The following is a 26271-nucleotide window of genomic DNA, read 5'->3' on the forward strand; positions in this document are numbered from 1 at the left end:
CTATAGTTTCATACATATAAACTGCATAGGATGAAAACTTTAATCTACTTATAAGTGTTTTCATATTTTCTCTATTAATATCTACTTGTGCTACATTAAAATAAGAAAAGACAAAAAAGGGGTTGTTTGTTTTGTTCTGAGACAAGGTCTTGCTATGTACTGCAGGCTGAACGTGACTCACCAAGTATTTCAGGCTAGCCTCAAACTCCCTGTGATCCTGGTGTCTAACCCACCTGAGTGCTGGGATTACAGGCATGCACCACCATGCCTTGCAGGAAAGTGGTTTTTTTTTATCTTTTTATTTTAAAGAGGATAAAACCAAATGAAACAAAACAAAATAGACTCAATCAAAACAAAAAGACGAACCTGGCACATGACTTAAAAACAAAATCCAACAGTAGGTTGTCTGGCCTATCTCTCAGCCTGCACAGAAAATGACTCAAGACCTTGCTGAACTCCAAATTTGTCCAGATAGTTGGGCAAATACCTAGATTTTGAAAGATGTCTTAAACGTGCTTTTTTTTAAGGACCAATTCGTATCAAGTGCCAGGGAAAGAACACAGAAGTTTGATTTAGTATTTCTAATTTCTGGAATTTATCCCTAGAAAAAAAGATATACGCTCAACGCAGTTTTTCTAAGAGAAACTAGACTTGTGTACACAGTCAGTAACAGGATAACTAAGTACAAGTCTACCTATGCATGTAATATAAACATTCAACATTATGCAAATATATAAATGATGTGAGCAGAACTGGGTAGTAATCGTTAGAGACAGCCGAATATGGAGAAGATGGGTATTCTGCAGCAGGGTTTAACAATGTGGGTGAATTATTTTCATTTGTGGATTTAAATTTTTAAACACTACTGATCACACTTCCTCATGCCTCAAAGCCCCGGTCCGCATTCATTCTCCTCACAAAACCTAAACACCCAAGTGCCGCCAATATTAAAAGAAGCAGAAACCTCCTTATCAATGGAACGGACTGGAGCCAAAGCATGTGCAGGTAGAATAATAACTGCTATCTTACTGTTATATCTAGGTCCTCTCTCAGTCTCTGCAGGGAGAAGTTCTGAGTAGAATCCAATCGTCCTTTTACGGTAAATGTCCACGGCTCAGTATGGCCAAGCTCACTGACAGCAGAGGCCATGTGAAACCCCAAGCCGCTGCACCACAGGTCCCACATCAGGGCTGGGCTCCCAGCAGTGCCTGTCAGGAGGGCCGGGGATCCCGGGCGACGAGTCAGGCCTGGCCATGCTGATCCCCTTCGGAGAAGAGAGAGGAAGAGAGAGAGGGGCCCTGCAGACCTCAGGCCAGGTCGCCCGAACTCCGCGCCCGCTGCCTCCCTGGGCCCCCGACCCCAGACATCCCGCCCTAGGCACTTGCGCCGCTAACATCAGGGCCACCGGGCCAAGCCGCCACTCACCGTGGGCTCTGCCCTTCTACCTGCCCCAGACCCCAGCCCTGGCCCCGCCACAGCTTAGGCCGCCTAAGGAAGAGCGCTCCAGTCTCCAGATGGCGTTGCTAGCTGCAAAATAGCGACTCCACTCACAAGACCAGCATCCACTGCAAAGCAAGGCAGGGGCGGGCAGGCTGAGCTGGGATGTGCAGGCCCGTGGCTCAGGGTGGTCCATGGGCGCGGGCCGCCCAGGTTGGGCCTGCTGGAGTGTAATCTTCCTTTGAGGCCAGGGGGTGGGGTCAAGCGGTGTGAGGGGCGGGCAAGGGGCGGGGCCAGAAGCTGGGACACAATAAGTGCATAGTCCTCCTGTGAGGCAACAATGACGCAGTGGGCGTTGCATTGGGTTTTAGGGTCCCCCTGAGGCAGGATTTGGCTGCAGGTGGAGGTCTCTGATGAGGCTTCTGGGAGACCCAGCCCCAGGCCCATTATGAGAGGAATCAGAGGAGTGGACTGAGGCTTGGAATTTATAGATGTCTGGACTCAAATCTTCCCGGGCCTGACACCTTAGGCACACTGCTTCTCTTCTGGGAGCCTCAATTTCCACTATTGTTACTCTGCTGTTATTTTGCTTTGAAATATTGAGGGTGTTTTCCGTTAAAAAAAAAACCTGAGGAATGGTAATACTCATCTCTGGGCACTGCTGTGAAGATCTGATGAAAACCCTGCAGAGCTCTTCCCATGGTTCCTACCATATAGCAAGTGCTCAGGTATCATTGCTATTTGCATTGTTGCCCTTCTTTTATTACAGAGAAATGAGTGCTTTAGGTGTCCGTCATTGAATGTCATCATAACTTATAAGTATGTTTACATGTGAATATAACATACTAACAAGCATATTTAACACTTATGGATATCAGGCCAGGGCCTCTTTGAGGCACTTTACATATGTTAATTCTTACAAGAGTAGGAGTTAGGAATTATCTTCATTTTCATAGCTGTGTGAGCCTAGACACCAACATTAAATACCTTTTCCAATGACAAAGCAAGGGACAGAATTTTAACCCAGTGGGCCTTGCACCAGCATCTCTCTTAACAAACCGATACTTAGCACAGCACCGCTGCAGTTCCGCTTTGGATTTTTCAGTTTTGCGGTTGTGGCTGCCTCAAAGTCTTGAATCAGTTCAAACTATTTTCCTTTCATGGTCATTTTAATTTTGGAGAAGAATCTGAAGTCACAAGGGTCACGATCTGGTGAATTCGGTGGATGAGGCTGCACCATAATGTATTTATGAGCCTTCCTTTCCATTGAATGGCATTCAGCAACTGCATTCACTACATTTTTTATCTCAATTTGTAAGGACACTCACAAAGGAGGACTTCCAAACTGCTTCAGAAAACCAAGAACAAATGTAGAAGTGTGTTTGAAGCAAGGAGATGTATTTTCTTCAATTTATTTTTAAGGAGGTGTTTTTTAAGGAGGATTAATGGGCATGTATCTTTTATTTTAGTAAATTTTAAAAGTTTTAATATTAGCTGTATATTTTGATCAGCCTTTGTACTTCTTCCTTGAGGCTGTTAATTAAACATCTTCATATTCGCTATCCCTTATACAAAATGATTCAGACCAGAAGTGTTAGGAATTCCTGAATATTTTTTAATTGAAGAACTTGCATAGGACATAATATGTTGTCTTGAGGATGGGACCCAAGTTTAAATATGAAATTTATTTACAGTTCATATATAATTCAAACTCATAGCCTGAAGGTAATTTTATATATTTTTAATAATTTTGTGTTTGACATGTGTACTATGTTGTTTCTCTGGTGTGGGAAACTGAAAATGTAAATAAGAGGCAAAATAAAATAAATATTGTGAACATTATCTAATGAGATGGAGAATTAGGGATGGAGGATGTAGAAAGGAAGGAAGGGAAAAGAAAAAAATGATGAGAAAAGAAGGAAACAAAACTTTCATAAATAAGGAGGGGAAGGGAGTTGAAGCAAAAGTAGGAGAATGGAGAATAAATAATTCATAACATGTATGCTGGAAATTTCCCATGATTAACATGATTGTTATTTACACCTAACATGTACCAATAATCTTAATTAAAAAAACATTTTGTATTTGAAACAAAATTTGTTGCTGTGAAATTTTCAACTTTTGGCATAAAACATCTGTACTCAAAAGTTTTGGACTTTGTAGCATACAGACTTCAGACTTTGGATTAGGAATGCTTAGCATGTATTTGAATAATGATATGATGAATATCATCCCTACCTCAATAGACTGTAAACTTCATGGTGAGAGAATGAGAGGAAGCTCTTTGCCTCTACTAATGTCATGGTAAACATAAATAAACATAAATGTCAGTGCCCCTCCCAAGCCTCATGCAATCATGGATGCGACCAAGTCCAGTATTTCTGATTGATTGTCTAGTGCTTACATTGGTGTTATGTGTGCTCCATGTGCAGTGGAGTGGAGCTAGCCTACATTGTACCTGAGAGAAGAAGGTGTTTCTTTCTTTTTGCTGTTCTTGCTTGCGTTTTGTAGACATCACAAACTGCTGCCCCTCAGCCATTTCATTTTGCTTTGGAGCCAACTGAGCGTGGACTGAAATCTCTTACCTGTAAGAAATAAACCTCTCCTTCTTTCATGTTGGGCATCAGGTATTTTGTCTCAATAACCAGTGAAAAGTAAGTAAGACAACTGGGAATAACTGTATCTCAGTACCCAGCTCAATGCCTGACACAAGAATGGTGCACTTTTTTTTGACAGAAAGAAAACAAGCAGTAGCACACAATTATAGATTTGCATCACATGGAATGTCTCTACTTCCAAGGTTCTGCAGTGAAATGTGGTCTCATCAGTTTTCCTCTCTGAGGGCACTAACCTTGTCATTTCTTTTGCTTTATTGTAGCAAATAATGCTCCTCTATCCAGTTTTCACTCTCCCTATGGTCTTAGAAATCAATTGTAAGCTGTTATACAGTGTTATGCTGGGCATGGAACTAAGGACCTCCTTCATACGAGGCAAGTGCTCTACTTCAAGACACATTCCAACCCTCCCTTTCATATTCCTGGAGTTTAGACCATGGGAATATGCTATGGTGGATTTCCAGCACAAATGACTTACCAGGGAACTGCAGTATTAGCCGCAAGCTGACTGAAGTTGTAGGACAGTCTACTGTAATGAAGAACTGCCCAACTGAGCCTTGTCAAACCAGAAAATTGATTAATAATTATAATAAAATTTTGCAATAAGGCACTGAGTTTAGGAATGCTTTGTTATACAACAATGGCTAATGAGCAAGAAAGGAGCAAGAGAGGCACTATTCACAATAACCAAGGCAAGCAATCAGTCTAGGTATGTGTCAGCAAGAGAATGGGCAAAGCAAACGTGGCATGCACATGTGCACACAGACATACACACACCATCACACACACACACACACACACACACACACACACACACACACACACACATCCTGTTCAACCATAAAGAAGAATGAAATCTAGTCATATGCAGAAAAGTTCAGGGAAGTGGAGGATATCATGTTTAACAAAATAATTCAGACACAGACCAATAGTGCATGTTTTCTCTCATATGTGGAAAATAGAAAAAAAAGTAGAATAGGGGCTACACAGGCCTGGGAGGACAGTTAGGAGAGAGGGTGAAGGTAGGAGAGGGGTTGACGAACTTGATCAATGCACAGTATATGCATATATGAAAATATCATAATGAATCTTCTTACTCTGTACAACTAGTATGTGTCAATAATTATATTTTTTTAATGGAAAGGAAATGGAACAAATTTTAAAGCATGTGTGCAGTTTCAGGCTAATGCAGACTTTGCTTAGTAATCCCTTGCCCCTTTGGGGTAAACACAAGATATAGGAGAGCCTAGATTGCTGGAAAAATATCAATGGCCATATTCAAGGCTCAGACTCTTGCATGTGGAACATGAATCAAGAGGTTCAAGGCTAAGTATCTTTCTATCTTTGATAAAAGTGTTTTTATTTTCCCCCAAGCAATGTATTGTCCCAGAGTGGTTCCCTGACTCCAGATGTTGGGAGGGTAGGGGGATGCTGTCTGATTCCAGGAACAGGGTTTGCATGCTGACTCTACTATTGCAGAAATGATCTCAAACAGATCCTCTTACTTTTCCACACTTAGTTTCCACACTTAAAAGTGATCACTTATTTTAGCAGCTATGTAGAGAATGCAGATGAGAAATAGCATTTGCATGGTGTTCATGAGTCAGAGGTGGCCAGAGTGTTTTGCAGCTGTTCTTCAGCTTTGCATCTCTGGCCATCAAGGATGGAAAAGGCTCTTGTGTTTCCCTAAGGAGAACAGGAGGACAATGGCTTCTCCTGCAGTGGGAGGCAGCAGAGGCCTAAATCAGGTCACTGTGCAATGGGGCTTTGAATGTTTTGTCATTGAATCCTTTCCCCACCTCTAATTTTTCTTTTTCTGTTGCTCCTAAATCATTGTTTTGGTAATTATGATAATATTTACACATTTCAAAAAGTCCAACAAACAAGGAGGAAAAATTAGAAATATTTGCTCTTTTTGTATGTAGAGAGGGAACTATCATTGGTACATTTTTAGCCTCCATTTCCCTGTTAACAATTTATTTCAGACATGGTTCCAGTGTGATTAATTTAGGTTTACAGCATTGTAACAGGAATCAGTGAAATAGGAATTAGGATTCTTTCAGGCATTAAGCACAAAAGCTGCCAAATGGAGTCAGGATGTCTAAAATGGAGCCTGCTGAGTTGTGCCCCTCCAGGGACTTTACAAAAACATCTGCTGAATGTGCCTCAGCTGTTCAGGAACTTTCCAGAACATGACCAGGCAGGCCATTGCCTGAAAGGTACATGGGCTGTGCATGGGCACTGTGTGAGCACTTTTTGGCCTGTTTTGGGGACTCAAGGAAGATTTTCTTGGGTGAGGCCCCAAGGTTAGAGAATGTACATGTTCAAGACATCAGCAACAGTGGCAGGCAGTATGGAGCAGAGCAGAGGACCAATTTTTGTTATATAATTCTTACACAGGTTGTTATCTCATATTTACATTCTTGTGCAGTCCTCTAACCATCCCATGGGAGTTCACATGTGCTAAGTCATGGTTACATAAATATACCGCACTGTGTGCCTGTGCAGACAAGCATGGTCATGTCCTCAGTTGTCTTTCGATGTCCCCAAACTGTGAAGCAGTTGGAGTGGTTCCACACAACACTTCCTAGATTGAACCCTGAAAAGTAGATAGTCTTCCATAGGGTAGCTCTTTTCTAAAACCATTAAGACTTCTAGACAAAGACTCCCTCATGGGTATCCTACTCAGAACCCCCTTCTTGCTGGTGGGAGCTGTACTCCCTTGTCCTTTGTATCTATAAGAGTGGAGGAGCCTAAGGGGTAAATTGCTTGTGATGTCCCCAGAGACAGCAGGGAGGTAGACATGAGAACAATAGCAGCAGCAGGCAGCAAGCAGAGAGAACAATTGTGTCTTTATTGTCCAGCCTCTGTATATGTTATTATGTTTCTTGCATGCTGGCCTCCAAGTGGTGTCACAGGCTGATGACCATGCCTCTACCACAAGGATCTCTTGGGGACAATTATAATCCAAACCATCACACATACAAGCAAAAAGCGTTTCTCATGTGTTCTTCCCTCAGGGGACAAAAGTGGTGTCTGACTCATATCGCCTGCACTTCGTTCCCCTCAGTGGGACACTGATCTTCTTACAGCAGAGGAAACAGAAATGTGCTAATTATTCAGTGTTAACTACAAAACAACAGAAGTCAAAAGAAATAGTACATGGGAAACAGTGTTGCAATACAGGTGCACTGCTTCTAGACAGCCCCATAAGGCAGATGTGGTAAAGTTTGTTGTAGGGGATTCCCAGTTATTTTCAGAGACAGCTCCCTGACAGGCAGACACCTGAGTCACACATGCATCTGACTGTTACTTAACAAGGATTTTCCTGGGTGAGAGGTGTTGGAGGAGGAGGTGAAATCTTCAGTTGTTCTCTAAGTCTAGGAACATTCTGCAGTTTAACCTTCAGCAGGTTAGCGTACTCTCCTGCAGGCATTTCCTGACTTACTTCACACAGTCTTAGCTTTCCTGATTTCATCTTATTTTCTTTCACAGCCCTGACTCTTAAGCCTTCTTGTGGGTAGTGGCATGTGTCACTTGCATTTGTGTCTGACAAATATTCTCTCTTTGCCCAAACCCTAGTCAGGATCCTCTGGTCACCTGACAGGGTCTGAGGAGTTTCCACCAAGAGGAGATGGGGACCTCCACTCATCCTGGGCCTGGTGCAGAGGTTCCTGTCTTGTCATGGAGGAGAGTTGCTGTGTAATCCCTGTGAAAGGCTCAGGTAAATTTAGTAAGCAGACTCAAAGAGGCAAATAATCCAAAGAGAGTGCAGGTGCTCAGAGAATGAGGTACATTATGGTCCAGGGCTGGGAGCTTCAATGTTCTGGAGGATGGAAATCTGTGAAATTTGTGAATCTATAGAAAGCAGGGGCTCAAGTTACAGGTGACAAGCAATGACCCATTTTCTAGGTAAAAGGCAAAAGAAGGCCCAGTTTAAGGCCTTATATTATCTTTAAAATACTGGAATTTTTTTCAGTGAGTTTCTGGGAAGGGAAAAATATCATTGTAACTTTGGATACATTTGTATCCTGAAGCTGGGATTTCCCAGGCACCATTTCTGGCTCTACCTGGCCTTCACATTTACCAGTTCCTTGGACACATCTTAGCAAAGCATGGGCTGCTGTGCCAGCAGCATTCCACTGAGACTCCAGGCTCTGCATTCATTACCTTAAACACAATGCATTTGTTAGACTTCCTCCAGAACACTCATATGGCCTAGTATAGCACAAAGTACCTGGGGTGACCAGAAGTTAGTCTAATTTAAGGTAATCTGTTATCCACCTCTGGGTCAAATGGGACCAGCAATCCTAGTTTTTTGAGGAATCTCCACACTGATTTCCACAGTGGATGCACCAGTCTATGCTCCCACCAGCAGTTGAGAAGGTTCCTTTTTCCCCACAGGCCCTCTAGTACTTATGGTTCATTTCTTGATATAGATATTCTTTTCAGGGTGAGGTGGAATCTCAGTGTTGTTTTAATTTTTCACCTATATTTATTTCATCTTCCTCACTCTGAGTTCGTTTTTGGCTTCTGTGTTCATATCTGCATTGTCCAATTTTAGCAAGTGTCCTGCTAAGGCAGTGGGCCACAAGCCTCCATCCCTGACGTCTGATCACCCTTAACATCCGATTGGCTCCTCATCCTCCACCATCATGCAGCTCACACCTGTCCAGCCTGGCATGCCTTCTGCAAGCATCCTGTTAGGCTGGGTCAGGAAACAGCTCCCTTCCATCTGCTGCTTACTCTTAGTGTGGTCAGATCTCTGACTTGAACCAGCCCTGCAGCTGTTCATTCCTAATTTTAGTACATGCATGTGGAGTTCTCTGTCCTCCACTGTTGAACCCCTCACAGTGGCACCTGCCTCTCTCAGGATAGTTCCCATATTGTGAGAAAATTCTTGACAACACAAACAAGGCCCAAAGTGGTGGCAAAGAAGACTGTGGCAACTTCCTGAATGAACTCAGTCAAGAAAAGCCCTGGGTGCAGCTGCCTACTGCTTCAGTGGTTGGTTGTTCTGTCCCCATCGCAGGACAATTTTTGTTGAGATCAGGAGAATCTCAGGCACAGAGTTAAGACTACATATGTTTAGAGCATACAAAAATAACAGGTGCTCTCTGTCACACAGTGTACATCTAAAGGTTAAACCAAGCGGTAAAATATTTTGACATCTCTTGCAGTTGGTTATGGTACTTAAAGCTTGATCTACATCTACTGGAATTAATTAAATAAGCATTTAGTTATTGTATAAATAAGATAAACTTCTATTGATTAATAATGTGTATATGGTCATTAACACTGTATCCTGAATTTATTAAATTTCTAGAAGTGTGTGTTAAAAAATCTAAATCTTGCCTGAAGTGTCAAATCTAAGTAAATGCACACAAAGTTTTTATATGGCATTGAAATTAATTATTGCTAAACTCACGGTATATTAAATACATTTCTTTTCCCAAAGGTGTAGGGTTTTGTGAGATACAGTATGTGAAAAAGACACCTTATCATATTGATGACTCTAAATTACAGCCTTAGTTGAGATCTGGGGTGTCTAGGAGAGATGGAGACCAGAGGGAGGTGACTAGATTGATGACTTTGTCCCACTACATTTGTGTGCATATACAGGTTTGGGTCTGAGAGATGCTGTGTGCAGAAGGCTCCTAAAGTGGTGTTTGCACACTGAAAGGGCTTGGCTGGTTGGCTGGCTTTGTCTTCTGTCCCAAGTATTAACCAGCATCCATCTCACTCAGCCCAGCTGCATCAGGAGCCCTCTCTAGTCCAGCATTGTAGTTCACACAATGGCCAGGAGATGGAGGAGGAGCAGCGAGTCAACTTTGACATGTTTTGTAGGAGGGCAGCAAGGAAAGTGAAGCTTTGGTATCAAGGAATAATAAAGGAAAATGTTGAACTCAATGAATTTTCATAAATCAAATGAACATTCATGGGGCTGGGGATTTAGCTCAGTGGCATAAGCACCCGCGTTGCAAGCAGGCAGTCATGGGTTCGATCCCCGGTATCGATAAAAACGAAAAAGACAAATAAAAATGAACATTCACCTTTTATGCACTTTTCTGGCTGCTTCTCCTCTCCTCCCCCAAGATAAATCCTATCCAGAGATTAATTTGTCCTGCTTTTATCAGTTATACATCTGCATGTGCATTTATACCCAAGTATGTTCTCTTACAGTTTGTGTTTTTTGAGGGTCTGACTTTTTCATTTGTCTTATGCTTGCGAGTTTTACACATTCATTCAAAAGCCATTGCATTTATGACCTGTTTCATGTAGTTGTAGGTGTATTTCTTCTCATGGATTCGTGTTTATTACCTTCATTGGTTTCTTTTCCTGACTGGTCTCTTCTACTCACAGGTTGCTTGCCATGTTAAACTGTATAGTGAGACTTTCTCAAAAAGACAAAAACTCAATGAATGCACTGGGGATTGCTTTTGTTACCGTGGATCATCTTATGCTTGTAGGCTGCTGTATTCAGCTTTGAATTTTATTAAATCTGATACATGAAACAGATCAACAGGTGGCTTGAGTATTGCATGTGTTGCTCTAAAACAAATGCAATATGAGTCAACCTGTGACAAATTATGTGTGTGCATGCAACAGCAAATATAACATTAATTGTGTGAAAGCATACCAAATGCTAACCTTGATTTTTCAATAAAAGGTTGTATCATTGAAAGTTTTGTGATTGTGTTTTTCTCTCAAGACTAAATATGTCAATGGATGAGTAGTTTTTTTCTAAACTAAAACTTCAGTTCAGTATTCAGATCTAATTGCAGTGTTGGCATTGCAATAAATAAGTGGGTTTTGGGTTGCAGTTTGGGCCCTTGGTCTCTGAAAGTTTTCCCATAACAGACCCAGGAGGCCTTTGCGGTGGGGATTCCATCCCCAGCTTTCCTGTCTGACCTCTGGCACTCACTGGGGTCCCATGCATGGACAGGGCATTCAACCATGGTTTGGTTTCTCCAGCTCACCCAAGGCAGAGCCCAGCCCGAACATCAGTTTCCTGGGAAATGTGAGAGTCAACTAATTTTGGGAAAAAGCCAATCAGAGCTCCACTCCCCTTGTAGTGGCAACAGCTGATTCATCTAGCTCTTTCTGCTAAAATACAGAAAGTGGAGTGTGCACACACTCACCCTGCAAAGGCCAGCTTTGTGGGGCATCTGGGCTTCACTGAGGAGCGGGTAGCTGCAAGGTGTGGGTCACCAGGCTACTGGTTTCCATGGTGCAGAAAGGGACAGCCCCTAAAGTGTTTGCATCACTGCAGAACTAACCTTAACTTGGGTGTGGGTCCAGTCCCTCTTTGTTCCTACTGCCAATGTGCCACACAAATCCATCAGGTGTAGTGTAGTCTGAGGCTCCCCAGACCAAGAATCAGTGTCAGCAGTTTGATTCTATGACCACTCCCTGGCCCAGAGGCTCACAGTGAGAAACCCAAACCTTGTGTGCTGTTGGTGGGGTTGTAAAATGGACTGGCTGCTGTAGGGAACAACATAGCTGCCCTCTCTAAATTCTATAGAATTATCCTATGATTCAACAATTCTAAATATGCTTATACAGCTTAACATAAATCAGGAGCTCAAGCAGATATTTGCATTCCCACTATCCCTATGAGCCAAAACATGGAAACAACCCCCAAAGGGTGGATGAACAAAAGGTGGTATGTATGTATCCTGCAATTCTATATTAAGTGAAATAAAACAGAGAGAAAAGGAAATGTTATATGATTCCAAATACGTGATGGCCCAGAAGAGTCCAATTCTTGGAGACAGACAGTAGAATGGTGTTTCCAGGAGTTGAAGGAAGGGAAATGATGCTATTGTTGGGAGAGTGAACAGTTTCAGTTTGGAAGTAGAGTTTTGGAGCAGGATGGTGCTTGCTTGTAACTGCACAAGGTAAATGTTCTTAACTCACTGAACTGGTCACTGACAAAATTAGTTGATTTTGTGTTGTGCATATTTTAACATATTTTAGATAGTAGATAGTACCTGATAATTTGGACAGAAGAGATGAGTAGATTCAGGGACAATTTTGTGACACCCTGTTCACTTTTTGAGGAGTAATACTCTCCTGGGTCTGATCACAACACACATCCCATATATCATTCAAAAGACAGAACCTACAGGTAAAACTTCTTGTCTATTGATCATGCACATCTGATTCTTCACCTACACTCAGTAACATGTCTCTGATTGCTTCATTCTAAGCAGAGGGAGGAGAAGAAGCATTTGGGAAAGGTCTCCATGATGAGTGCTATCCTCAGTGGGCTCCCATTCTACAGGTCTGTGGTGAGGGTAGGGAGACTCCTCATCTGCTCTTCTTTCTTTATTAAGGCAAAATTCAATCTAAAATTCAGCATCCATCCTGGAACACAGAGACCAGTGGCATTTCATATGCTAAGGGCTGTGAGACCCTCACCATGCCTGGTAAAGAATACCTTCACCATCCCCAGTGGTAACCCAGGTTCATTAAACTGTCATTCTCCATTAACCACACTCAGCCATGGACTACTATTGTGCTTTCTAAGGATTTGCCTTTTCTGGATATTTATATAAATGGAAGCATAAAAAGAAATACATATTCACATTTTAGAATAATTTCATATTATTAGACAGAAAGTTCTAAATCATGAAAGAATACACTTAACAGTATGTTTGTACACATCTCATTTAAAAGGCTAAAACAAAGATGAAAACAATTCCCACATCTGACCTGAAAGTAAGGGTGAAATTATGGTAAATTCTACAAAAGCTGTGTAGGTTGAAGCACACATGTAAACATAAAAACAATTGTCTTGGTCAAGCTTTCCCACTAGTAGGACCTAGAATCCAAGAGCCACACAGGGAAGAGGAGATGTTTAATCTGGTTTATAGTTTCAGGGGACTCAGTCCTACTTGGTTGCAAGGCAGGGGCACCACAGCAGGATGGTGTGATGGAGCAAAGCTGCTCAGTCCATGGTGTCCAGTATGCAGAGTGGAGGGACAGTGCCAGGGAGGAAGGGGCCAGATACCAAATAGAGTACCTATGGTCACTACTCTATGACATGTACAGATGAGCCTAGAAGTACACTTTACTAATCCCTTGCAGAGCTCTCAAGCCCATCAAGTTGGCAATGAAGTTAATCATCACATAGCAGAAGTTTTGTGATGTTAAAATTATAGGTGATTTACATATGTGCATATATACCTTACTTTGGTTTTTTTGCAGCTTTAAAATTCTATCCAAAGTCAAAAAATGCTGAATTTTATGTAATATAAATAACCTTTCCTTAGGTAAATTTTATAAAATCACCTCAAAAAGACTGATAAACATAAAAACAGGGTTTAAAAATACTCACAGGAAGAGCCAGAAGTCTTAATTTTGCTTTGAACAACAAGTATCTTCTCCAGGGAAATGAGTGGTGTATCCATACAAACACAAAAATGACTGCAGCACCACTGTTTTTAAGATCAAAACTTGAAACAATACACAGGGCCTCTGCTGATGGACAAATGAGGATCAGTGTTTCATCCACACAGTGGGATGTGATGGCTCGGCCACTGACAAGGAGCAGCACACGGGAAACCTAACATAGTTATGAGGGTTGAGAAACCTCTACCAGCTCCCCACAAACAAAAACAAAAACACTCTGTATAGTGGGTGGTACAGACCTGTCACCTCTAGAAAATACAAAGTGATTCCCAGAGACAACAAGCAGATGCATTGCTTAGGATAGAAGGAAGCGTTTGAAAAGAGCCATAAGAAAAAGTTGAACATTACATAGGCCTCACCATTGGGTAATCGTTTTCAAGGGGCTCACGTATGTGAAGATTCCTAGGGGATCTTTGTTTGTTTTTCAATTTTAGTTTCGTTTTGTTTTTGGTATTTAGGAACCAAATTCTGGAATCTGTGCTTGCAAGGGAGCACTTTGCCACTGAGCTATATCCCTGGCCCATATCAAGATTCATCTAAATTTGTACTTTAAGCCTGAAAGTTCATTGTATGTCAATTATAATGAAAGAAAATTGCTTTTAAAACACTTCTTATGTGAGCTACCCATCACAGATTTTGTTTAGTGATAGATTTACTTACAAGCAATTTTATTTATTTATAAATTTATTTCTAAGCAGTTTTGTTTACCTATAGATTTATTTATAAGAAGTTTTATTTATAGATGTATTTATTTTTGGCAGTGCTGCAGATTGAATCCAGTGCCTTGGTCTTTTTATCATAATTTATTTCCAGACAGGGCCTTGCTAAGTTGCTAAGTTGTTTAGGTTGTTCTTGAATTTCATCGCATTTATTAGGATTTTTGTACAATGAAGTATAACAAGGATAAATAAATTGAGTATTCTCAAGTAAATCAATAAATACAACTTAACAAACAATAGCTGGATGTGATGGTACATCCTGTAATCCCAGCACTTAGGAGGAGACAGGAGGATCATTGCAGGTTCTAGGCCAACCAAGTTTACATAGTGGAATGAAGGCCAGTCTGAACTACACAATGAGAGTCTCAAAAAATAAATTAGTAAGGCAAGTTATTATCTTCTACTCCAGAGCATGGGCATCTTCAGAGGATTTACTTTAGAAGGTGTTATGGTTTCTATCTGGGTGTCCCATCCATAGCCTCATGAAGTCACAGAGGCAGCTAAACCTAGCATCTGCGATTGGTTCATTGTTTAGTACTGTGATTGGTGATGAAAGTGCTTCACCTTTCCAGGGCTTGCATTACTGGAGTCTCACCAGTCCATTTTGTGAGAGAAGTGAGAAAGTCTTGTATTTGAAAGGAAATCACCACCTGTGGCCAACAGGTGCAGAAAACATTCAGCCTCTCAAAGTTGATTCACACAGGCACAAATCACTGAGATGTGCTGTGTCCCCATCCAATGGCACATTTTAAGGCAGGAGCTGAACAGCATTGGAGAGAACATGGGGGACAGAGCAGAGTCCTGTCCTGTATAGAGCTGTCCCTAGACCTCATAGCACTAAGAAGAGAGATTTCTCAAACATAGAATGCTGCAAAAATTTTCAAGATTTCTTTTCAAGAGTTTGATTCACAGTACTGTTTGAAGCAGGAAGGAACTGGGACCCTCCCTAGCCTCCATGTACAGCATGCACAGGAGAGCTACTTGGAGGATGCTGTGCATAGCTGTTGGAGGGAGCTGTGCCCTAAGTCATAGAGGTACAGATCTAGGTGTGTGAAGCTCATGGCACAGCAAGGTTTTCTAAGGTTCAGCCAGTGTGAGTCTATACTGCAAACGAGTGCTTCCCAAAACCAGGGCCAGCACTGGGCAAGGGCATTTGGATGCCAGAGTGGCCAGTCAGGTGAGAGTCAGCCCTGCCAGGCACAGCTGAGCAAAGAGTATCACTCTGGAGCTGAACCTCCAGCAGGTCCACCTCACTTCCTGCTTCAGGTCTTTCAGCAAGAACTTCACACAGAAGCAAAGCAACACAACTGAACTTTGCTAGGACTAAATTGTTTAGCTTCCTTTGAAGAAATTATTGAAAATGCACAAGTCTAAGTAAAACTAAAAGGCTGAGAACAGCATTCTGCATATTGTATAAATAAACTGACCCTTTACAAGTCATGAAAATTATGCCCATGGGTGGGTCTGCTATGGCAGAGGTGTGAACTCACATGCATGCAGGTTTCATAACTGCAAAAGAAAAACTCCAAATAAATGCTACATGTACATGACTTCCTTTTGGCACTGCACTACAGGAAGGAATATCCCAGCAGTAACCTAGATTTACCACCTCAGTAAACCCAGTGCAAAACCCACCAGATGATTCCATCATGCAATTGTGAAGGCTCAGCAGCTCTGCTCCCTGCTTGATGCTGCTGCTGGTTGAAAATTTTGAGGTGTTTCTATCTGCATAAGCCATCTCCACCTCTCTCAGCTCATGGCTGCCCGGATGTGGTTCAGACTGTATTTACATAAAATCCCATCATGATTTCAGGAGGAGTGGCAGCCTCTTTTTTACTGAAAATTATTTTTCAAGTTTAGGCATAATAAACTGTACACAATGTGCTTAGCCAGCTGAGGGCAAATGAGATTGTTTGAAGTAAATGCAGGAAACTCATTTGTCATTGACAGGTTCAGTTAGTACGGAAGCCCATATTTTGTGGGTAAACAGGCATGAGTCAAGGTTTGCTGTACAAAATGCTGGAAGGCACAGAAATGTCCCCAAATTCAGTTTCTGCTTTGCTTCCCTCATTCTACCAAGCTGGAGAGTGGATTCAAGCACATCGAGTTTGAACTACAGTAGAAACCTGTAAAATTTTCTGTTAACTGATGAGTGAAAAGACAAGGAAGTGTGTTTTTTTTTTTTTGGCAAAATGCAGTTCTAAATATATGCTTAAATAAACAGAGAAACTGGGAAAAAAGAGAAGAAAAAGAAATGTAATGACAATCCTGTGTTTTGTTAAAATGCCACAGCCTCAGTCAGAATGGAGAGAAGCAAAATTTGCAAGCTGGAAGGGTCACTGTGTGAGTGGTCTTCCTCTCCTAAGGGGCAGAGTGTGTGCCTAGCCCACTAAGCCAGATGAATGCAGGGTAGCACCTGAGTCCTGGTGGAGCCTGAGACCAGGACCCCATAACTGAGGCCCCAGGGCTTGAGGTTGCAGAGTCTTTGATGCATCCTGGCTGCTCTGCCTTCCCATGCCTGCAGGGATGCAGCATGGATGTGGTGGGGTTAAGGGGTGTAAGGCAGGTAGTGCTGGGCTCCTTTGCATGCTGCACACTCCCTGCTCTGCCCGAAGGCAGGAAGGTTCAGGAATTCCTTGCTGGAAAAATACACTCTGAAGAAAAAGTCCTTCTGTCCTCTGCAGTAGCAATCACAGGTGAGCACGATGGCTTCTAAGGTAGGGAGGGCAGCAACACACACCACAGAGGAATGCTCATGGATTTATGTGCTGGAGTTTTTAAAAGTTAGTCATGAAAGTTGTGTTGGCTTGCTGAATGTCAAGCCTCCTTATTTTATATATACAGTTGTATTCAAAGTGTCTGTATTGTGCATAACTTTCATTATATATAATGAAATTAAATCATCCATTTTCACAAACCTATTCAAGAAATTAGGCACTATTAAATACAAACTGAATTGAATAAAAGTAATATTGAATAGAACACTATAAATAATGCAATGGAATGGAAAATGGAATAAACTCCACAAAGGCATCCCTCCCAGGATCAGTGGGCTGCCCTCCAGGAGATCCTCTTTCTTGTCCTCATCTGTGATTTGGGTTTCTGTCTCTTCACTGCTGGGTGGAGAGAGGCCAGGCCATGAGCTCTTCTATCATCTCAGGTAGGAATGGGGACATGGCCCAGGAATAGGATTTCTTTCCACATTTTCAGTGGCCTAGGACAAGACCGTCTTTCAGCATTTTCTGTGACTGTAATTTTATAATTGACTCAGCAGCTCTGCTCTGACACATTCATGGCTTGTAATTACCCACACTCATAACTGAGGAAGAAGAGATTACAGGTGTCTGTCAATCTCATTTTATTATATTGAGGCATTAGAAGGGGAATTTCCAGGTTAAACGTACGTGAATTGAAATTTCTCGTCTTAGAATTCACACTAGACCTAAGCACAGAGTTGGAGCCTAGAAGGGGAAGCCCAGGGATGCTCAGGTCTCTGTGGAGATCTGATGTCCAGGGAAGATGGACCAGGCAGGGTTGGAGGACACCAGGGTACCTAGTAGAGAATCATGGGCAAGAAATGCCCAGGTCCAGGCCTTCTGATCCATCAGTCAGCTTCTCAGCAAAGCAGCACACACTGCTTGCTGGATAAGAGAGGACTGGGAATGGCCCTGCTGCCAGAGCTCCTCCCTGCAGGCCTAAGATGCCCTTCCTCACTCAGTGGAGCTCTGTATGAGTTCAGCCTGTTACACAGCCCAACTTGACTGAATGTCTTCCACCCAGTTGAGATCTCAACTGCTGCATGTGAACTCACCACAGCTGTGAAGCAGGACAGGTGTTTACAGGGAGCAAGTGAGGAGGTGGGGACACTCCTCAGGCAGTTAAGGGTAAAAAGCTTGAAATAAGAGACCTGAACCTAGCCTGACCCAGTGTCCTCTAGGAGTAACTGCACCCTGCAACAATGAGCATTAAAAGACTAAATAACTTAACAGATTACTCACAAATATATATCTTTTAGGGGAAGTTTGAAGATACAAAAGTAAATGGTTATGTCCTTAAGTAAAATGAGACATGACCCCTAATGGGTACATGATCTCCTTTGGTGTTCCTGACCCACACCCTCAGGAGAAAACACACCATTTCACAGAGCTATAACAAACACAGGCAATGGGTCAACAATCATAACTGCTTAATAAAAACAACAAATGCCAGCATACGATAAAAGCCCAGCTGAGTTCAATCAAGTGTATAATAAAGAATAAATAATGGAACTAACCATGTTGGGACTTAGGCAGCTGAAAAAAATTCTGAGGCCTTCCTCGAAAGCACCCCTGGTGGAATCCAGGAGGAGAACCAGCCACCATTTCCAGTGAGCCTACTGGGGCATGGACTGAGAAACATACATCCCTGGTGCTCATCCCTGTTTAGCAACAGGAGGCTGAGTTCTGAGCCTCTCTTGGAAATATGACTGTGTCCAATATAGAAAATATGGAGTATTTCCTTCTATCTTCTGTGTGAAAACAAATGTTGTCTTTAATTTGTTGCTTTGTTATGATTAATTGTTTTACTCTGTTGAATATTCTCTTTTGACTGGTTTTTAAAATTTTGTTTGATTATGCTATAACTTATTGATTGGAAAATCATTGTGAAGATAACGAGATATACTATGGTACCTCTTACTTGTTATGGTTCCCTGTTGGGAAGTTCTGTACCAATTTCACTGCATTGTTTCCACTTATTTGTTCTCTCTTGCTCTGTTGTATTTTACTACCATCAAAATAAAATTTTGAAAAAGTATAAATACTAATCATCTTTCACATCTTTCAAGGGAAGGGAAACACCCCCAACTCCTTGTAGATGGTGAAGTCACCTGATAACAAAGCCAGACCATAATGCATTAAAAAAGTGGTAAAGGCCAATATTCTTAACATACACAAAAATATTCAACTAAATGCTCATCAACTTAATTCACCAGCACATGCAAATTCAAACACCACAATAAACACTGGGTTCACCTTCAATGGTGCTAGAATGGTTCCACTTGCACAAATCATTCAGTGTCACTTGCCACATTCCCAGCATGAGGCACAATGAACCCCTCAAGAGATTTGCAAAAATCCTTTTGAGAAATTCCAAAGTTCACCATCCTTTCATGATAGGAACCATTCATAAACCATGTGTAGTAGGAATGAATCTCAGCACAGTAAAGAACACAAATGACAAGCCCATCACGGACATCCTGCTCAGAGGCTGACAAGCTGCAAGCTTTGTTTCTTGGTTGCTCTCCTCTCCTCTCCTCTCCTCTCCTCTCCTCTCCTCTCCTCTCCTCTCCTCTCCTCTCCTCTCCTCTCCTCTCCTCTCTTCTCCTCTCCTCCCTTCCCTTCCTGCATTCCTTCCACTTTAGTTTGATTCCATTTTGTTTAGTTTTCTTTTTTTTTTTTTGGTCAAGGTTTTCCTGTGTAGCTCTGGCCTGAAATAAACTCAGAGTGTGTTGAAGGCTTGTCTGGAACTCCCAGGAATCCTGCTGCCTCAGCCTCCTGAGTGTAGGCATTGCAGGCATTTTCACCATTCCTTGCTCAGCCAATAAGTTTTTAACAGCACTATGATGAAGCAAGGTCTGGTGGTGTGCTTGTAATGCCAGCAGTCTGGAAGGCTGAGGCAGCAACATCACAAATTTAAGCACAGCCTCAGCAATGTAGCCACTTATCCAGAACCTGGATGAAAATAAAAAGAATTTTAAATGTGGAGGGTCATGGAGCTAAGTGCAAACCTCAGTATTCAATCCGTAGAAATCGAATGCAAAACAAACAAACAAAAAAAAACTTGGAAAGCCTGATGGTAGAGAAATAATATTTTACACTGTCCTGGCCTTTTGGAGGGCAGTGTTACCCAAGTAGCTTTAACTTTCACAGCTTTCCTGGGGTTTGACTTCAAAGAATATCAAAATCCATGAAGGATAAAAAAATACTGAATGTGCTTCAAGGACACCAAGCCTCAGTCCCAGTGCAGAAGGCATTTGCAGTGATATTCTGAAGTGCATGATGAGCACAGTTACAAACCAGAGAATCTACTAACAGTGTTAATGGGATTTTCAGTCTTCCCCATGGTGAGAGAAACTGCCAGTCAGGAAGGTGGTAGAGAGCTTAACTAGATCCATTCTTTATGCAAAGTGTCTAAAGATCAAACAAATTATTTCATTCTATGAATGCACAAAATTATTGCTGATTGCCAACTCAAGATAATGTACACCTGCAATCTTAGCACTCTGGGAGGGGGAAGGAGATTGAATAAGGAAAGATTTAAGCCTGGCCAGGGAAACTCACAATCTTATTGAGATCATGCTTTGAAATTTGTAAAAACATTAACAATTTTTAAAATGTATAAAAAATAGATCATTAAGAAATCCAATAAATCATTGTGCACAATACATTAGCTAATGTTATTCTCTCATTATTATGCTGTATAATTTTTTATCCTTTTATAGACTAAAAATAGCATCTTTTATGTGGTCCTTAGTTATATGTACATGAGTTACATTAAAATAAGACAAGGAAGTCTTTCAAAAAAATAGTAATGTAACACTTTGCTCAAATACTACTTCCATATAAAAATTTAGTTCAAAAATAAAAAGAACCATCAATTTCTCTTCACACTAAGTTCTCCAAATCCTGAGAGGGTATATTTAGTAGCATATCTACATTCATCTCAGTTAAAAGGTCAAAGAAATCAAAACAGTTCAACTTCTTGACAGTAGATCAATGTCTACCAGGTGGTAAACCTTATGCTTGGTGTGCTGACTAAAGTACAAATGTAAGAAAAATTCACAGAGATTTGATGTGTCTATTGAGAGACGATTTTTGTCTCTTTTTTAACCTTTTTAAATGTATTTTGATTTTGATTTTTTTTTATTTTTGAGACAGCGTTTTGCTATGAAATTCAGACTGCCTTGAACTCACGTTGTTGCCCAAGCCGACCTCAAGTCACAGCAATCTTGCTGCCTCAGCCTTGTAACTTCTGGTATTACAGATGTTTACTACCAAACCTGGCTCTCGTTTCCTTTTTAAATTAGCTCCTAAATAAAATTACCCAGGATAATGTGATATTCTCATAGTTTATCAGGTGAGTTTTACAAAATGAAATCAGAAAGCACTGAAAATACACTGAAGGAAATTCAAAATCCTCACCAACAGAAAACACAGTGTAACATAACATAACATAACATAACATAACATAACATAACACAATAAAGCATAAAAAACACAACAAAACAAAGCAAAACAAAATAAGAAAACAGGGATAGAGGTTTAATTCAGCAGTGTAAGTGCCCACTCAGTAAACCTGAGTTCATAAATTCAATCCCCATCACCAAACTGAAAATAACCACCTAACTCTGATTTTAAAAAAATGCTCCCAAGGGTACCATAGCATTTTGTAAGTTAACCATACACAAGATATATAATCTGGCAATTTCACATCTAAGTATTTTTCTTTGAAATAAAAGTCTGTGTCCACTCAAGACCATGCATAAGAAGGCTGTGGCAGGTGCCTTTCCAGGGCCAACCTGGAAACAAAACAAATGGGTTCAGCAGATGGGTGACAGATGCATGAAAAAGCCACACTTGGTTGGTTCAGCCACATGAAAGTGTGTGGTGGAGCTACAACCAATAAGAAGCAGCACAGAGGGAGCCCAGCACAGAGACACTGCTTGAAGGAGACCAACCAAGAGCATCGACACTGAACAGGCACAGCGCCATCACCACTAGTAAAGACAAACTACCCAGCATGGTATGTTTGGGATGGGAGGACAGGAAGTGAAAGCAGTGGCTAGGAGACAAGTTCCCCAGTAGTGATGCTCATGTGTCCTTCATCAGCATGGGGTGATGATGTCCACAACCTTGCAAAGCCTCCCCTTGCACTCACCACCTGCTGTCATTCCTCACACAATTTCAGAGTACAGAGCACTATAGTGTGTGGCTGAGGGAAACATCTAAGGATGAATAAGTGATCACTCATAGGCATGTGAGTGTAAAACTTGCTATGAATCCTCCTCCCCTGGACACATGGGTGTTATAACATGAAACATTTCATATCCTTCAAGGAAAATTATAGTTGGCATTCTGGGAAACATCTCCATGCTCCTTAATGAAATTGACATAAAAAAAGATAAGCCCAGAAAACACAGTCAAAACAAAATTTGTGAAATCTCTAAGTGAAGACACTGTGCCCCTCATCCTCAAGGGAAAGGATCTTTTGGATGGAAAAGTGTGTTTGGCACCCTGCCTGCCACATCTGAAACATCTACATGGTTGTTGCATTAAAATCTTCAAAGTGCAGAAAAGTCTAAAAACACACATATTTTTCTAGTCTTTTAACTTGCTGTTTCTAAGGAGGACAAAGATGAGCTCACAATAAAAACAAAGGAGGCATCAGAGGGAGAGGATCAACAGTGACCTAACTTCCTTGGCAGCAGGTCCAAACAGAACTTTGAAGGTTCTGTTCACCACACACCTTATTCTGGTGACAGTTGGCCATCACAGACCATTGGTTTGAGAGAGTAAATAGGGAACATGCTGTGCTGCTTTCCCAGGCCTGGCAGCTCCAGCATCAGGACCGTGTGTCACTGAACCACATGGGAATGTATGAGAGAATGGTTCTCTTGGCCCAGATGCTTCAGGAAGCTCACCTGAAAACACCCAACCATCATGGGCAGCTCAGGCCAAAACTCACCAGCCCCACACCAGAGGCTCCGAGAGACAAGAGGGAGCCCAGGACAGTTATCCCTAGGCTCACTCACCAGCCACTCAGAGACACTGAGTCCAGGACAAGTTCAGATATGGGGAAGGTAAGTTCTTACCTGAGCAGCACTGTGAAACTTGGCTACCTGTGCATTCAAGTCATGGCCATGAGCAAGCACCTCAGACTCAGTTTACAACACTGAACAATGGGGTGCTGAGTGGATGCAGAGTGCAGTGTCCTTGACTCCTAACTGGAGCTGAACTCCAAGGTGGATCCCCAAGCGAAGCTTCTCATGGACCATCTGGAGCTTCCTAAGGCCCTGAAGCCTAAGTCACAGGGTAAGGAGCCCTGGGATGTGGGCTGTGGCTCTGAGGGCAGGGAATGTGCTAGGGAACTCAGCAATGTGTCCAAATGATGGGAGACCCAGAAACATGAGCCCCTCAGCAGTAATTTTGGGGATGCAGTCTGGGAGGTTTTACTGGGGCTGTATTCATGCACACAGCATGAGGGGCAGTGTGAAGGTTTGGTCCTGAGAGGTCCCTGGAATGTCAGTGATGTTTTCTCCTCCTGCAACTGCAGAGGCAATTCCAGTGCATGCTGAAGTTGCAACTGCAGAACTCGTGCCAGCTCCACCTGCAGCTCCCTCCCCAGCTCTGGCCCCAGAGCAAGAGCTGTCACCTGGATTCAGTTTTCCACCAGCTGCAGAGCTGGACCTCCTGGTGGCTCCCCAGCAGGAGTCATCTCTTGAGTTCTACCTGCAGGGAACACTTGACCCACACCTACCATCCCCCTCTCTTACAGATTTACTTATCAGTGTATTCATTGCTACCCTTATTTCCCAGAGGTATGGCAGTGATGGAACTAATATAAATAAAGTTTAAGATTTTAGTCATGTTTAAAATAATCAGCCTGGTAGCATTCTGTGCATTCTCAAGGTATTGCAAATTTCAACACTGTCCACTTCCAGAACATTTTCCTCCTCAATTTCGTACAGAAAAGTGTTTTGTTTTTTTCACCATCATATTCCATCCCACCCACCACTCATCTTATGTCCTCATAATTTACCTCTTCTACATTTTCCACATCAATGCCATCAAGATTCTCTTCAGCCAGAGGGTGCTGGATGTGACTTTTTCATGTTGCTTTTTTTGTGAGAAGGCAGAATCTTAAGCTAATGTCATTGATTAGTCAATCACAGATTCCATAAATTATCCAGTATTCTTTTCTGGGGCAAGAAATACATATTATGCTTAAATACACAATGCAATATGAGTGACTAATATAGGACATAGTGGCTGTTGTTCCATCCAGGAACAGTGGCCTCCCTCCTAGGTGCTACTCTTTCAGTCTCACTTTAGGGTCAGTCTGAGTGTTTTAACTGTTGGGTGGGGAATGTGTCTCAGGGAACAGCTCCTCGTAGATTGCATCTAGGATGTGAAGACACAGTCTTGTCAGGCTCTATCCCATATGAAGCAGCCACCTTTGTAAATCTCATTTTGTGTGTTAGATTCTTAGCAGTGGAATTTTCTGTCACTGTCATAGAAGCTCAGATAGGACCAGTTACTGTCCATGGGTCTGCATGTACAGTGTCCAGGCACAGAACTTCATGGTGACCTCTGGCAAATCCAGCTCTACAAGCTGTGGTGTTCCCATGGGGACACTGCATCCCCATGACATCTCAGCAGACAGCACAACAGCATGACATGGCCTCACCTCTGCTTCTTGAAGATGGATGAACATTGCCTACAACTTGACTCACATTCTCTTACAAATTACTGAATCTCAGACCATTTTGGACAATCGGGGCTTAAGGTTCCTAGGGGAATTTCCTTTCATATTGCCCCAAGGAAGTTGTAGAATCCTCTTGATTCAGCTTATTCACAAGGTAATAAGTTTTGTATTTATATAGCAGGGTTGAACTGAGGGCCTCCACACAGAGCGACCTTTTAGTTTTTGATATTTAAATTTGACACTGAGTCTCACTGTGCAGCTAAGTTGTTCAGTCTGGGCTCAAATATGTGACCCTCTTGCCCTTTTCCAGTAGAGCCTGAGGATGACAGAGACTCAAACCTCAACTGGGTTCTCTAGGAGTTTTTTTAAAAACCAACTCCAAATCTACTGCTATAGTCTGGCTGACCACCTTTAGAACATGGTTGATTGCTATCTCTCTCCAGGCTATACCCAGGGGTCATTCTATGAGATGTCAATAACTTTCTGCACTTGAGGCTACAATACCAATACATAGAAGCAATTGCATTGCTTAGGGAACATAAGGATGGCCAAACCGATGAACTTCTGTCTCCTCATGATGCCACCAGGGAAACATGTCCAGAGGTGAGTGTCATTTCCACCAGGAAGGAGGAACCAGCCCGGAGTGCACTGTATTCACCTCTATCCCAACCCTTCCTGGATTTCTCCTCTATTTCTATACACTATATACCTGGGATACCAGCTGCTAATTTTCACAAATGTCATCTCACACCTCTGATGATGTCCCTAGGAAGCAGATGACAGTATGACCTCCAGAGTGCATGATGTCTTACCTAGGTTTACACAGGAAGTCAGAAGGAGGAGTTAGGTCTAAAGGCAGGTCTTTCTCCTAAGTGGAACCCTGGCTACACTGCTGTTTTTTCTTTCCTATGCAGAAGCTTTGCCTCCTACCAAGCAGCCCTTGCTTTGGTGAAGCTGTTCTCTTCACTGTGAAGGACACCAGAGGGTCATTCCATGGGTTTCTGTGATATGCAGAGCAGTAATCTCTGGGGGATATCAGAGGACTGAGGTCCACACAGACATCATGGAAGGAGCTGGAGGGTGCCTTAAATCATGAGTGTGCCACGCCCTGACCATGATGTAATGACAAGAGCAGATGCAACTACTGCTCTCCTGTGCTTCCCATTTTGTCCGGGCACACAATCAACTTGGACCAAATGCTACCAATATTATAGACTACGTTCCTGGCCTCTGTACATGGGGACACAAAATAGAGGAGGGATGTCATGGAAAGGCACACAGAATGGGGTGATGATGCATCAGTATATGAACTGAAGATGAATGAAAGGCAGGCAGGACACATCCATTTGATCACTTCTCAGATAGTTAGAGAGCAGCACCCTGTGGAGTATCCATGAGTAGAGTAACACTGAAGACACCACTCTCTTTCTCACAGAGGCAACATGCCATGAGGTCTGGAAAGGGAGATGCATTTCAGGGTTCCTAAAAAATGGAGAACAGGTGGTCACAGCACTGTCCAGGGACTTCCATTAGCACTTGAGGGCTGCCTGGGTCAACACTGCTCCATTCAGGGCACAGTGATGGCTGGGGCTGGGCTCTCTGTAGCTGGAGCAGGTGGC

At 42.3% G+C, this 26271-nt stretch overlaps 1 protein-coding gene across 1 annotated transcript in view; it reads right to left on the minus strand.

Moving 5' to 3' along the window:
- Nucleotides 1-1619: 1619 nt before the first annotated feature.
- Nucleotides 1620-26271, minus strand: part of LOC134474954 (putative zinc finger protein 833) — a 131888-nt gene continuing 107236 nt past the window's right edge. The window contains exon 4 of the mRNA XM_063244029.1: nucleotides 1620-1676. Within this exon, the coding sequence (XP_063100099.1) occupies nucleotides 1620-1676 (57 nt within the window). The remainder of the gene's footprint in view (nucleotides 1677-26271) is intronic.

Source organism: Cavia porcellus, unplaced genomic scaffold (genome assembly GCF_034190915.1).
Source record: "Cavia porcellus strain 051 isolate PalLab524CR breed Dunkin Hartley unplaced genomic scaffold, mCavPor4.1 scaffold_46, whole genome shotgun sequence".
NCBI lineage: Eukaryota > Metazoa > Chordata > Mammalia > Rodentia > Caviidae > Cavia > Cavia porcellus.